Source organism: Myotis yumanensis, unplaced genomic scaffold (genome assembly GCF_028538775.1).
Source record: "Myotis yumanensis isolate MYYU_CA2020_CCGP unplaced genomic scaffold, mMyoYum1.0.hap1 SCAF_18, whole genome shotgun sequence".
NCBI classification, from domain to species: Eukaryota; Metazoa; Chordata; class Mammalia; order Chiroptera; family Vespertilionidae; genus Myotis; species Myotis yumanensis.
The window spans coordinates 36,578,706-36,593,348 of NW_027223769.1; the positions used below are offsets into that span (position 1 = coordinate 36,578,706).

A 14,643-nucleotide genomic window follows, 5' to 3' on the forward strand; every position below is an offset into this window, starting at 1 on the left:
GTGCACGCCAACTAGCAACAGTAGCAGGCCTTTCCTAGGAAAGGTGCGCTCTGGCCGGCCGGCAGCCACCGGAACCGGGGTGTGTGGGGCTGCTCCAACACCAGCCCCTCTTCAGTCCGACCCGACGCTGACATCGGATGGAGCAATCCCTTCAGCGATGTTGTCGTGCTACCAGGAAGGTGCAGAAGGACCTGGAGGGGTACGGAAAGCCTGCTGGCAGTACTTTACAAGGAGATTTGTCCGTTCCTTTGATGTATAATGAAGGTAAATACAATTTTAAAAATATACAAGCATTATTTTTCCCCCAAAGTATTTCCGTGTTGAGATGTTTTCATGGAGTGCTGTTTACCTTAATTCACCATTCATTTCTAGACTCCCCCTTAAATTCATGGCACCTTGGAACTGGAACGTCGGTTTCGTTTAGAGAGAAAGCTCTGGGCCTGGAATTCTAGGCCACAAATCCAGCTCCGTGTGAAGCAGCCATGCCGTCTCGGGGAAGCCAACAAGCTCTCTGGGCTTCCCCGGGCCCCAGTCTGGCTCAAAAAAGTCATGTGGTTCCTCACCAATGTAACAGCACAAGTGGCATCACTGGATAATAACGGAAATACTGGTCCAGCTAACCTTGTGAAAGGTGTCAAAGGCCCTACCTGCAAGAGGGATCATAAGAGGCATCACCACAGGGTGTCCTGAAGCCATGGACACTCCCTAACCCAGTTCACCAACAAGCCACACAGGCTGTGGGAGCACACTGACCACCAAGGGGCAGCTCCTGTGTTGAGCGTCTGCCCCCTGATGGTCAGTGCGCATCATAGCTACCGGCTGGTTGTCCGGTCATAACGGTCGCTTAGGCTTTTATATATAGATATAGAGAGAGATAAGTTTCATTTATCATATCACAGGAGACATTAAAATAATTGTGGGTGATCTGATATTGTCCCTTGCAAGCCACCTTCCCGCCCTGCAGATACACCGCTACCACACAGCTGGGAGAGAAGACTGTAAAAATGACAGCAAGACCATATAATTGCCCATCATTAGCGGCTGGGGGGTGGGGGATGAGTCTTAAAACAAATGATTCCACATGGACGGGAAGGGGCAAGGTTGGTTGCTAAGCTGCAATATAGAAATCAACTTAAAAAAAACACTTTCAAGTTAATATTTGAACACTAACTAACTACCCTCGAGTTAAAATTCCCAAAAGCAAAAGTGATTTAGATTTGAATCTCCTTTGACGCAGGCATTCTACTTACATGCATATATGGATGCACCACATTTTGTTCATCTGCTGATGAACGTTTGCGCTGTTTCCACTTCTTGGCTATCATGAATGCTGCTGCTACGGAGAACAGTGTACAAAAAAAGTCCTACCCTGGAAAAGGTTGTCTCTCTCCTATTACTTCTCCCACCCAAACTTTCTCCCCTAAACAGGTAACTACTGTTGAATCTTTCCAGAGATAATGGGTCTTTTTGCAAGCATTCTACACAAATGGAAATCCAAGTATTCTGTGCCTTGCTTTTTTAATTTAAGTATATTAAAGATGGTTTCAGCCCTAGCCGGTTTGGCTCAGTGGATAGAGCGTCGGCCTGCGGACTGAAGGGTCCCAGGTTCGATTCTGGTCAAGGGCATGTACCTGGGTTGCGGGCACATCCCCAGTAGGGGGTATGCAGGAGGCAGCTGAATCAATGTTTCTCTCTCATCGATGTTTCTAACTCTTTATCCCTCTACCTTCCTCTCTGTAAAAAAACAATAAAATATATATATTTTTTTAAAAGATGGTTTCATATTGGCACAGAGAGAACAGTCTCTTGTCAGTGGTGCTGGGGTAGTTCACCGGCTACATCTCCCTTTATCTTTTAACCTGTCCCCTACTGATGGGCATTTAGGTTGTTTCTTATGTTTTGCCACTGCCAATAATGCCACCACAAAATTATTGTACATGCCTCTGTACATGTATGCCAGTATATTCAGTGGAATAAATTCACGTAAATAGATAGTTGGGTCAAAGGGGGCTTAATATGAATCAAATTTTGCTTCCAGGAGATTTTAATTAAGAAAGGTAAAATATAAGAGATTCCAATCTGACCGTTGCTTGAATAAGAGGGTATAAAATCAGCAGCATCACTAGAAAATGAGCCATCCACTGCATAATAATTTTTGCTAATATCCTTGAGTTATAATTCACATAAAATTAAATTCACCCATTTAGAATGCACGATTCAATCGTTTTTAGTGTTAGTATGCTCACAGAACTTTGCAACAATTCACCACAACCTACGCAATCTAAGTTTAGAACTTTGTCATCATACCATAGCACATTCCGTATCACAGCATTCACTCTCAATCCCCACCTCACCCCATTTCCAGCCCTCGGCCATCACCAATCTGCTTTCTGTCTCTATAGATTTGTCCGTTACAAACATTTTCTATAAACGGATTCATACAACATTCTGTATTCTGTGTTTGGCTTTCACTTGGTATAAAGATATTAAGGCTCATCCATACGGCAGTGTGTATCAAAACCTCATTCCTTTTCACTGCAGTATAATATTCCACTGTGTGGCTACAGGACACTGTGCTTATCCATTCAGCCCCTAAAGGCCTTTTGGGGTTGGTTTCTATTTGGGGGCTGTTACGAATAATGCTGCTATAAGCATTTGTGTCCAAGTGTTTGTGTGGACATGCTTCCATTTCTTGTGGGTACATACCTATGAGTGAGCAAGTGAGTGGACAGAAACATGCATAAATATTTTTAATGTAAGTGTCACCGAAGGAAAAAGGGGAAACCGAAACATCAACGCCAAACACATTAACCAGAAAACTCTAACAACACTCTGATGCCAGAGTACAGATCTTTAAAACCTTCCAAAATACGACCTCTATTTGATAATAAAAATGAATGTAAAAAGTACATAAGTGTCCATACACATTAGGTCAAAACGAACCCACAGCTGTCACCAGCCCAGTACACAGAAGAAACGTTCTGTTGGTTCCAACGGGCAGCCTGCCAGGCTCTCCCCTCAGGCCTCCTCCTGGAAAAGTCTCACCTCCTGTGCTCTGTGCACAACTCCATCCAGTCAACGTGCTCTGAACGTGCACCTTGCTTCATGCACCGTGACAGACAGAAATTCATAAAACCCTTGCCTTCTGGTTCTCAAGAAATTCCGATTCTAGTGGGCTACTTGTTGATAATTGTATGTAGAGGTGTTAAGATATAAACCAAAAAAAGCAAACTTTGTTCTCGACAGGGCCACAGAGCAAATATCTCGGGCTCTGTACACCACATATGGCCCCTAATGAGTATTCTCTGTCTTTTTTTTTTTTCTTTACAATCTTTTAGAAACATAAAAACCATTCTTAGCTCAGGGGCCAGAATGGGTATAAAACTATACCCACAGAGAACAATTACATGTGTAACTTTACCAACTACACATGCTGGATAAAATTTAAAATTCAAAAATATGTGTTATAATTGCCTCAATTCAATTCTGGCTCTTTTTCTTTTTTACTAATTTTTTGCTTATTTCCAAGACTCTGTTACTACCAATGTTATTTCTTCCACAGAGGCCTTGGTAATTGGTGAAATAAACTCTTTTTCTGCCCCTAAGTGGCACCTACCCTCCAATTCCCCACTGAAGCTACATTCTGCAAAGCTAGCTGGGATCTTGTGGAATACCAGGTCCTAATAACACACACACACAATCTCTTCCTGTACTAATCCCTCTGTCTTAACGGGAATGGTCTAAGCTACATGGTGAGCAAACTTTCAAATCTCAGGGGCTTAATACAACAAACGAACTTTCTTACTGTCCAGTGTGGGCCAATGGGAAGCAGAGGTGGGCTCTACTCCACACAGTCATTCATGGATCAGACTATTGGAGACCCCAATACCTGGGACACAGAGTCCCCAAAGGCACTGTGGCAGGGAAAGAGAAAGCATGCAAGTGGCACACTAGCTCTTACATGTCTTGACTAGGAATGACACCCAGCCCTTCTGCTTCCGTTTCTTTGGTCACAACTAATCATATGATCCCACCTCACTGCAAGGGAAGCTGGGAATTGTAGTCTTCCCAGTGTGCTCAGAAAGAAGAGCGAGAGCTAAGAGTTGTATAGGAAAAGCTCAAGTAGATGCAGGACGCCAGAAATGACCTCACCGAGGCTGGGCGTGCCTCAAGGATCTCAGTCATACACCAGCATATAACTACCAAGGTGTGCTATGTAGACCACTCATGCCGAAATACATCCACGTTCACCTTAGGCTCTCCAGGCTGGTAAAGCCAGGTCACCATAGCACATTCCTGACCTCAGTGCAGCAGACATGAACAAGGGTTGCTTACTCATCTCTGGGATTATGTTATCATGCTTATCTGATAAACAGTTCCAAGATGAATCAAACTTTAGGTTTATCTAAAGCAGCGGTTCTCAACCTGTGGGTCGCGACCCCTTTGGGGGTCGAACGACCCTTTCACAGGGGTCGCCTAAGACCATAGGAAAACACATATATCATTACATATTGTTTTTGTGATGAATCACTATGCTTTCATTATGTTCAATTTGTAACAATGAAATTGGGGGTCACCGCAACATGAGGAACTGTATTAAAGGGTCGCGGCATTCGGAAGGTTGAGAACCACTGATCTAAATATCACACAATGCTACGGAGAGCACATATGCACGGAAATGCATGTCTGAGAACAGGATGAGAATCCAACCGCTAACTGGTCATTTTGACAACAACAACAAAAAAGACCCTGAGCCCCTCCCTCCAGGACCCCATGCCTCTCCTTCACACCCTCCCCTCCCCTGGAGGACACAGCACATAAAGACTATCTTACCTCTGTGCATCCACAATGCCGCACTCAGTACTGTGTACCTAGTAAGGTGCTCAACAAACACGTCTTTATTTGAATGAAACCATGAAAGGAAGTGACTCAATGAGACGACAGTGGAAGCTGAGTCCTGTTAGCGCATGGCCTCTCCCATAGCAACATTCCAGGGTTAACAACCTGGGACAGAGGGAGCTGCGCGTTTCCCAGAAGGATCTGGGAGGCATGCGGGGTGGGTAACCGAGTTGGACTCTGGCTCACAATGCCCCAAGGACACTGACAAATCGTCCAATAATAACCCCTGTGAGTCTCAGATGCCACTCCTCAGCCCGGCTCCAGAAGAGCCAAAGGGAATTATTCATTAGCGAGTGTGAATAACACTGGGTACCACCAGCAGATTGTGTTTGCCTTTGCTGAATTATTCATGAGCGTTTGTGAGCCATGTACAACCCAAAGGGTGTGTTAAACCCATCCAGATTGTGAGGCAATGTTTGTTTTCTTTCAAAAAGATTTTACTTAAAAAAAAAAAAATCCCCTCCAAGCTACAGTTCTTGCATTTCAGACCAGTTCTAAATCTGGCTAAACAAGCGGGTGAAGAGTAGCACGCCAAGGCAGAAAGGGATATCGGGGACCTTATTGAATATGCATCATTATCATGACAGGCAGTCGACTGAACCAATGCTTGTTTACCTGTCCGCGTCTTGCCTTTTCAGATGTTGCGGGGTCAAAGCCAGTAGGAGCTCTACAATGAGATTCCTAGGTGGAGGGAAAGAAAAGTCCTTTGAGTCCTGTCACAGAGCAGATGCAAATTTAATTACAGCGCGTTAAGCTTTCCATCTTGTCTAGGTGTCCTTGGAAAGCAACTGTGAACAACAGACACTGGGCAATCAGGTGTCAGGGGCTCCTTTGATCTGCTCGGAAATGTCACAGATCCCTGCCAGGACCTGAGCTGGGAAGGGGAACAAAGAGAGAGAACAGAGGGTGTTGCAGGCAGACCTTGGGGGGGAAGGGGGGGTGGGTTGCCTGTTGGCGCTGGGGAGGGCTCCCACTTCCCCCTCCAGCTTTCCAGAGGACGCACTCCCGCCCCGACAAAGCTCTCTCATCTCACATTTGTTAGACATCCCCCCGTGGTCTGCAGAAACCACCGCCACAACTGGGGAGTCCACTGCAGAGGCACTGAGCGCAATCACATTCCTCGACACTAAGGGAAAGCTGGCATGGGCCGATTTTTTTTTTTTTTAAGGCAATCGGAGAATCTGGAAATGAATGCAGAATCTAAATTGGGGTACACGAGAACGTCTCAGCCAGCAGTTCCCAGGAACACCTAGGCCTCGCTGCATGCCCATCTTCTGAGCTCGCCCCTAACTGAATAAGAAGAGTGTTCCGTTCTATGAAGCTCCGGGCCTGCGCAGAACTGTCAAGTGTCCCGCTGTTTCCCTGCTAATGGGAGAGGCATGTGCAGGCGAGTGAGAGGAAGTGGTCCCTGCGTGTACTCGATTTGTAATTCTGCGAAGAGCCCGCAGCCTTCCTGAAGGGTGCCCACATCCAGGGCACACGGATCGCTTCCCCGACACAACTGGATTTCTCTACTCAACAGCCAAGCCCGGCTCCCAGGGCTGCTCTTCGCTGAGTTCTTTTACAGGAATTTTAAATGTTATTGACTTCAGTCAAACTCTCCCCACTTACCCACTGCTATAATGCTGGAACAATTTCCAAATGGAGTGTGTGTGTGTGTGGGGGGGGGGGGGGGGGGGATGGGGGGAGGCAGGTTCTGAAAGCAACCAAGCTCTATTAAACGTGGAGCAAATTAACTGAACTTCGATTTCCTCATCTCTAAGAGCAGGGGGGGAATGGCAGCCGTGGAGGGTTCCTGTGAGGATTACAGAGGATCCTCCATGTTAGTTACAGCCAGGATGATTCTATTACAGAACAGGAAAATTAATATTCATAATGCAATCATTATTTGCCTGGCAACATTAGTCCCATGATAATAAATTGCATTAAAGGTATTCCTAAAGTTCTCTGCAAACGTTACAATTACTTCATTACCTAACATATCTGGATGTACACAGTTGTCCTCTCCTCCCACTTTACCACCTTCAGGGATGAGAGAGCGGCATCAAGCATTCCCTAGGTTTCCAAAGAACTGATCTATTACCTAAATACCAGCCAGGGAGCAGGGCGGAACAGTAGTAGAGGCAACTGGAATCATCAGGGTGCGGGTCCCCTTCATTTTTCAGTCTCCTGTGGTCTCATCTTCCTTAGGGTTCTTCTAAAAGTCTGGGGCCCAAGAGGAAGGACAGGACCAAAAGGGGACACCTAGTGGTGAGGGAAGTTTCCGTGTGGACTACAGTGAACAGCAAGTAAGGGTAACCTAGGTGACTTTACAATCAAGAAAACCTCTTTTTGCCCAGCGGGTGTGGCTCAGTGGTTGAGCATCCACCTATGAACTAGGAGGTCACGGTTCCATTACACATCAGGGCACATGCCCAGGTTGCGGGCTCGATCCCCAGTAGGGGGTGTGCAGGAAGCAGCCAATCAGTGATTCTCTCTCATCATTGGTGGTTTTCTCTCTCTCTCTCTCCCCCTCTCCCTTCCTCTCTGAAATCAATTTTTTTTAAAAAAATTTTAAAGAAGTTTCACATTTTCATAAAATATTCTATTCACTTAGAGACATAACAAGGGAATATAATTTATTATAAAATTCTTATTTGCAATTTCTGTCTCCATATATGTCTATAAGTATGCAAAATTCTTCAGGATTATAAAACAGATGTAACTGCTGACATCCAGTCACTGTGTCCAGCTCTTTAAAAAAAAACTACACTGCACACCCACCCAGGTAACTACACGTGTAACATTCAGCTTTGTGGGCTCAGTGACATAAAGTCATTCTAGCTGTCACCACTCCTGTAGAAAAACAGTAAGACAGGGAAAACACAGGTCTATGTTTCTTGTTAACATTTACTGGGTGATCCTAGGGTTAGAGAGGACACTGCTAAATATTCATGTTGGAACACAAGACAGGCATATCTTTCTAATTTTGAAAAGGCTGTATCTAAAGTACGGAAGAAAGTCAACATAATTATCTTAATTACTTTAAAACAAGTGGCTTCTGGTCCCTGTATTCTTGTTCCTTTGTATAACTTGGATGGCTCCCTGAAGATCAAATTTTGTATTTGTCCCTCTTTTAAATATATATTGACTTCAGAGAGGAACGGAGAGGGAGAGACAGATAGAAACATCAGTGATGAGAGAGAATCATTGATCAGCTGCCCCCCATTAGGGATCAAGCCAGCAACCCGGACATATGCCCTGACCGGGAATTAAACCGTGACCTCCGGGTTCAAAGGTCAACGCTCAACCACTGAGCCACACTGGCCAGGCTCCCTCTTTTTTTAAACAAAAAACAAAGGTGTTTTTAATCATATGCACATATCTTAAAGACAATATTACTATTAGAAGCACTAAGACATACACATGAAGAAGAGTTGCTATCTCATACACTTTACAAGGGTTCATTTTATGTTATGTGAATTATACTTTAATTTTTTTTAATGCAATCATACTAATATAATTTTTTTTTAAAGTGGGGGTGGGGAACAGGGTCTCCACCAGAGCTCTAAGTCTCTCATTCAAAAACCTTGAAAGCACTTTTAGATGACTTCTTCTTCTGAATATGCCTGCCCCTTCATCCTCCCCCCCGCCCCCCCCGCATCCACACACAGAAGAGGCATCTCATTTCATCTGCATATTGGACTTTTCATCTATGAAATGACAGCAGGAATATTTTTCTTTGGCTGACTTACAGACGTATGAGAATGAAATGAGAGAGGTGCAAAGATGGACAATAACAAGTGCCAGCAAGGAGGTGAGGCACGGGAACCCTGTGTGCGTGGCTAGTGGGGATGTGAGATGGCACGATCGCCTAGGAAAACAGTTTGGCAAGTCCTCGGGGAGTTACACGGAGGAACCATGTGACTCCGTCATTCCACTCCTAGGTATATAACCCAAGAGAAATGAAAACATATGCCTGAACAGAAACTGGTTCACAAATGTTTACAGCAGCATTCTTGATCATGGCCCCCGAAAGGGAAACACCTAAATGTCACCCCGTGATGAATGGGTAAGATGTGGTCCATCCATGGAATGAAATATTGTTCGGCCACAAAAAGAAATGAAGGATGCATATATTCTGCAACATGGATGGATGCTGAAAACATATGGATTATGCTGCGTAAAAGAAGCCAGCCGCCAGAGACCACCTATTCTGATTCCATTTATATGACGTATCTATGAAAGGCAGATCTATTAGCACGGGGAGTCTATAGGAAGCTGCTCCAGGCTGGGAGGGGGCGGCGTGAATGAGGAAGGACAGCCGGTGAGAAGGGCTTTCTCTCAGAGGAGACAGCTCCACAATTAGACTTCAGGGGGGATGATGCCACAACCCGGTAAATATACAACAACAAATCCCAAACATTGACTTGTACATTTTAAATGGGTAAACTGTCTTTGTGTAAATGATATCTCAATAGAGTTGTTTAAAAAAAAAAAAAATAGTGCCCCAGCTGGTGTGGCTCAATGTTTGAGTGTCGAGGAGGCAGCTGATCCAGGATTCTCTCTCATCATGGATGTTTCTCTCTCCCTCTCTCCCTTCCTCTGAGATCAATAAAAACATTTTTAAAATAAATATAAAAACAAACAGAAAGGGGAGCCCCCTCTAGGGTTTCCGGTCTTGGGGCTCTGCCAATACACTGACTGAGGGTTGTGATTTAAGTCCCTTCCTGTCCTCAAATCTTAGGAAACCAGACTTTTTTTTTTCCTTCCTCATTCATTCCTTCTACCATTACAAAGCTCGCTCTTCCCCTAGACATCAGGAGAAAAAATGTGAGCCTTCTGCTGGCCTTTTTGTGGTTTTTGCCTCCTGCTGTTATTCTGAGAGGGGAGGGTGTACTCTGCCTCGGGCACCTCTCCTCCCATCCTCGCCAGCCAGAAAGAAGAGCAGGTCCTTGCCTTTTAGTGCCTGTTGACACCGCAGCTGATAAAAGCAAGATAAGCAGTGTCTGCCCTTAGGTGCCTTAACCTCCACCTGGCCTGGAACGGAGGCTTCAGAGTCTCCAGGCACCTGCCTCATCCCTCGCTCAGGATGTCTATGGCGCCCACCTTCCCTTTCTGCCTCTGCACCTCTCCTGCATGTGGGTCTCTGACTCTCTCGTGTCTGCAGGGCTCCCATGCACATGTACGGATTAAATCGGGTTATTTCCCCTTGCCAACCTGTCTCGTATGTATCTGATTGTTGGACCAGCCTTGTTCCTCCCCGACACGGGCACCGCAGGTTGGCAATGTGAGTGCTTAGTTAACTGAAATCAGCAATATGGGAGGGGGGATGGGTGGCAACACAACGATGGGCTGCTTTGAGTTCCAGAGCTTTCTATCTGGCCCAGCATCGCCTGCTGGCTATTTAGCGAGTCTTTCCCGCTGAGGAAAGGACCAGGAGATCGGGAGGTGCCTCTGGAGGGCCCAGAGTTCTGACAAACGCAAGCACTTTTCAAAACGGATGCCTGTCATCCTCACCAACTAGTGTCCCCACTTCTGCATCTGAAGGAACAGAGACTGAGGGGTTACCTGACTTGTGCTCAGAGATGGCAGAAGGGAAACGAGAATTCAGGCTTCCAGGTTCCCCGCCCCACCCACCCCACAATGCGGGCAGCAAGCCAGGTCCAGGTACCCAGACTTTTCAAACACCTGAAGAGTGTGGTGGGCTTTCCTTCACACACACCCCCGCCCCCCCGGGATGCTTGTTAATGCAGAGCTTCAAACTTAGGAGAAAAGAGGGCTTTCACGGCTATGTTTCTTTTTTTTTTTCTTTTTCTTTTTTGCTAATCCTCACCCAAGTATATTTTTCCATTGTTTTTTAGGGAGCGTGAAAGAGAGAGGGAAAGACAGAGAGAAAGATCGATGTGAGAGAAACACATCGATTGGTTGCCTCCTGCTGGAGCCCAGACCAGGGCCTGGGGTCGGGGAGGAACCTGCAACCCAGGTACATGCCCTTGACCGGAATCGAACCCGGGACCCTTTGGTCCGCAGGCACAGCGGTGCTTTTCTCTCTCTGAAAAACATATTGCCAAAGACAGACCTCTGGGAGCTTCTAAGGCTTATGCAGCCAGTTAAACGCCCTGTGTCCAGGTCTCTTTACCATGAGGGGAGGGACATGTTCAATGAGATAATAATCACACACAACCTCTTCGTTATTTATTTTAAATTCTAATCCCTCATCCCTCTGCAACATCACGGAAAGACCAAGGGAAACGCTTCATCCTGTCCGCTCACCCCGGTGCCACGGAGCTAGCATGGAGGCCCTGAAACCTAAACCGACGGCTGAAGCCGACAGAACACGCAGGACGGGGCTGAGAGGCGACGGGCAGAGCGGCTCACGTCTATTGAACGCGCAGACCACAGGAGACAGCCGTGCGCTTTTCACACCGTGGCAGCAGCTTCAACCTCTTGGCCCCGTGAAAGCCAAGTCATGTGAATCTATGTCACCAAAAGAGTAAAAAAGGGGGAAATGAGGGAAAGAAAAGAAGAGGGACAGACTTCCTGTCTTCCGATTGAAGGTGTACGCACTCAGTCCTCCGATCTGGATGCGCCTTGGATCACGCGGCTGACAGCCTCGGAAGCTGAGCACTACGGGCTGCTGCACAGAGGGGGCCGGCCGGATGGAAACCTCCTTCTGACAGCCCGATAATGACGAGCGCGCTGCAGGCCAATGCCCGTCACTCACCACCATCGCCAACCTGCTCCGACCGCTGCGCAGCGACTAAGCAGAGGGTCAGAGGTGAAGCTCCGAGAAGCCGGCAACGGAGGGCAACTGTCACGCACGGCTGCCTCCTACGCGGCGGCGAGGAGTGGCTGTCTCCTCCGGAACACGCAGAGCCTCCTCCTTCTGTCCGGGCGGAGACGCGTCTGAAGGTCCTAAATGAGACCATTGCCAATTCACGAGGCTCCACACCGACAGCCTGCCATTCAAGCTGTCTCCGATTTGACTTTCCTTTCCCTATTTCAAGTCACAAATGCATGCAAAGTATACCGTTAAGCATCAGGCTTCAGCTGTGCTTTTAGGCATGCCATGTTTTAGACGCCAAGGTAGCCACAGACACGTACACAATCTCCGATCCTGAAGAAGGGAAAGAGAATGTGAAATTTGTTTATTCCTCTGGTAGGGAGTTTCTCATCTAAGCGTACAATTAAAAATGGCACCGAAGAATCCAGGCGTCCGTTTTCCAGGAATGTTCATAAGTGTGTACAATTAAAAAAAAATAATCGGAAAAAATAATATCATTTCATCTTAATATTATCATCTTACTATGACAGCGTGTGAATATAACTGTATATATATAATTTCATTTCATGAAAGCGGTATAATTTTTAGTACACAGTGACTTATCAAAACATTTTTTGTTTTGGTCTGCTCACAAAAGAGGCAGAGTTTAGCACATGACATAAACACATCCATCTGTAATTCTAAGTTTGAGATCTTATGCCTTCTGTACGGAGTGGATGCCCGTGGCCCCACCCAGATGTGTGTATTAACATATATTGACAAAGAGATTTCCCCCTGATCTTGATTGAGTGACCAGGAACGTCTCCTCTTCTTTAGAAGCCGTTATGATTGTCTCTAAAAGTGACTGGCGTGAAGCCAGAATTAAGTTGGACAGATCTTCTTATAGCCTTTTCACCAACAATGGGCTTTCCGGCCACAAATAGAGCCGTAAGTAGCCCTCATCAGAGGCAGCCTTTAGTGGCATGAACTTGAAAATGACCCTTATAGAAAGGTGCCGGGCGACATCGACTGCAGCACTCAAGTCACTCCTTAAGCCCTGATCACTATCACTTCCTTAAGTAAGTCTGGGCAGCGAAGATAACCTCTCAGCAGTAAGGAACAAGAGAGACTGAGACACACCATGATTAAAGCTTGTACAGCGGTCAACTAATTGTCCTACGCGTGAGCAAAAGGAGCTCAGCTAGTGTCTGACACAGAGCCACGGGGAACCACACGAAGTTCTTTTACGTGACCTATGAGCACGCATCAATCTCCCACTGGCTTGCTTCCCTTTCCTGAACGGTCATTTTAGGGGGAAATTCCTCACTTCTTATTCAGGCATCCATGGAGCACAAAATCGCAGAGGCCGAATTCAGGGGCAGGGACCTCTTCCCGCAGTCCCTTCCTTCACTGGAGACCTGGGCGGTACCTCAGAGTTCAATGTGAACGGACAGAGGGTAAATGAAAAGAAGAACTTCTTCGGCCAGCACGGAGTCCTCCAACGGCACTCAGAACAAACATTTAGATCGCAGATTCATAACGAGTAACAGAAGTAAACCAAGAATTTAGAAGAGGCAGATCTCTGAACAGACTGACGGGGACCAAAGCCCAATGCTCGATTTATTAAAATGTCAGCACGGTCTCTACTATGGGAAAAAGAGGGTGTCGTACCCAAATCTGTTGTCAGCCCCGTAGTCGGAGGGCTGGGCCAAATTCCCTCCTCCAGGCCTTTCTGCTCTGTGACTTTGCCTAAAGGGCTCCCCACTTCCTCCTTCCAAGCAGATGACACACAGAAGTTGTCTGGACATCAACCTGTGATCATAAAACTCACCATTTACTTTCCATCTTCAAGAATCTTCTGGAGGTGGGCATGGCCGTTGGCAGGAATAAGGCAGACAATTCTCAGGTTTGAGAAAGTGAACAGGACAGTTTTCCCATGAAGAGGAAGGGCTAGACCTCATCTCCTATCTCCCTAACCAGAACATAGTAGATTCTCAATAAATGTCTGAGGAATGAATCAATAAATGAATTCCTCAAGAGTCCTTATCAATCAATAAATTGAATTCCTCAATACTCCACCATTCTGAACTGGGATGATGGACAAAGGAATACACCAAAATGGTACTTTCTTAGAGACAAATGCAGTTGATTCATATGTGATCCATTTTCCCCGTTCACCCACTATCACCCCCCGCCCACTTTTCCACATAGCCCAAATGTCAATATCTACAAGGTTTTTTCATTAAATATATGTGATTCAGCAAGATTATAATAAAAACTAGAGGCCCGGTGCACAAAATTTGTGCACGGGTGCAGTCCCTAGACCTGACTGGTGATCAAAGCGCGAGCGTTTGGTGTGGAAGGGCAGGTCCCACCTGACCTCTGGGCCCTGGGCAGCACCTGGGCCCCCAGGGCCCCCACAGGCCCCCTCTGCCTGAGTCATCGGGCCCCCGCCCGGGTCCCTCAGCATCTGGGAGCTGGGCAGCGGCCCTGTTCCACGCCACCACCGATGGTCGCCATCGGCAGGGCGATTGGGCTCCTGCCTGGCTCCCTACCGCTGTTCGAGTCTGCAGGGCAATCAGCAGGGCGAGCAGGCCCTGCTCACACCCACCTTGGCCTGGCACCGCCTGCTCACCTGCTCCACCATCCCACCGCAGTCCCATTCTCGTCAGGGCCCATGGGGGCCAGCAGCACCTCCACTGCTGCCTGCTGCCAGCCTGGGTTGCCGAAGCCCACCATGTTCCGCGCCACCCCCTGGTGACCAGCGCACGTCATAGCGAGCAGTAGAACTCCCGGTCAAATTCCCGGTCGAGGGGACAATTTGCATATTAGGCTTTTATTATATAGGATGTTATTGCTGGATTCGGCCGCATTCACAAGCAGTCAAATTAGTGGCTCCTGCTGGTTCAACGCTCCCCAGATCAGGAGAGGAGCAGAACTCCCACACGTGGTACCTGTTCTAGGCGCTGACAGCAGCCAGGGGTCCCATCAGACCTGGA

The 14,643-nt window shown here is 47.0% G+C and overlaps 1 protein-coding gene across 3 annotated transcripts in view; it reads right to left on the minus strand.

Annotated features, from left to right (window-relative positions):
- Positions 1–14,643, minus strand: part of FTO (FTO alpha-ketoglutarate dependent dioxygenase) — a 242,100-nt gene that overhangs the window by 215,732 nt on the left and 11,725 nt on the right. For 2 of the 3 annotated variants that reach the window (XM_070398591.1, XM_070398593.1), the window contains exon 2: positions 5,515–5,580. The exons of the other annotated variant lie outside the window; for it this stretch is intronic. In XM_070398591.1, the coding sequence (XP_070254692.1) occupies positions 5,515–5,580 (66 nt within the window). The remainder of the gene's footprint in view (positions 1–5,514; positions 5,581–14,643) is intronic. 3 annotated transcript variants of the gene reach the window in all.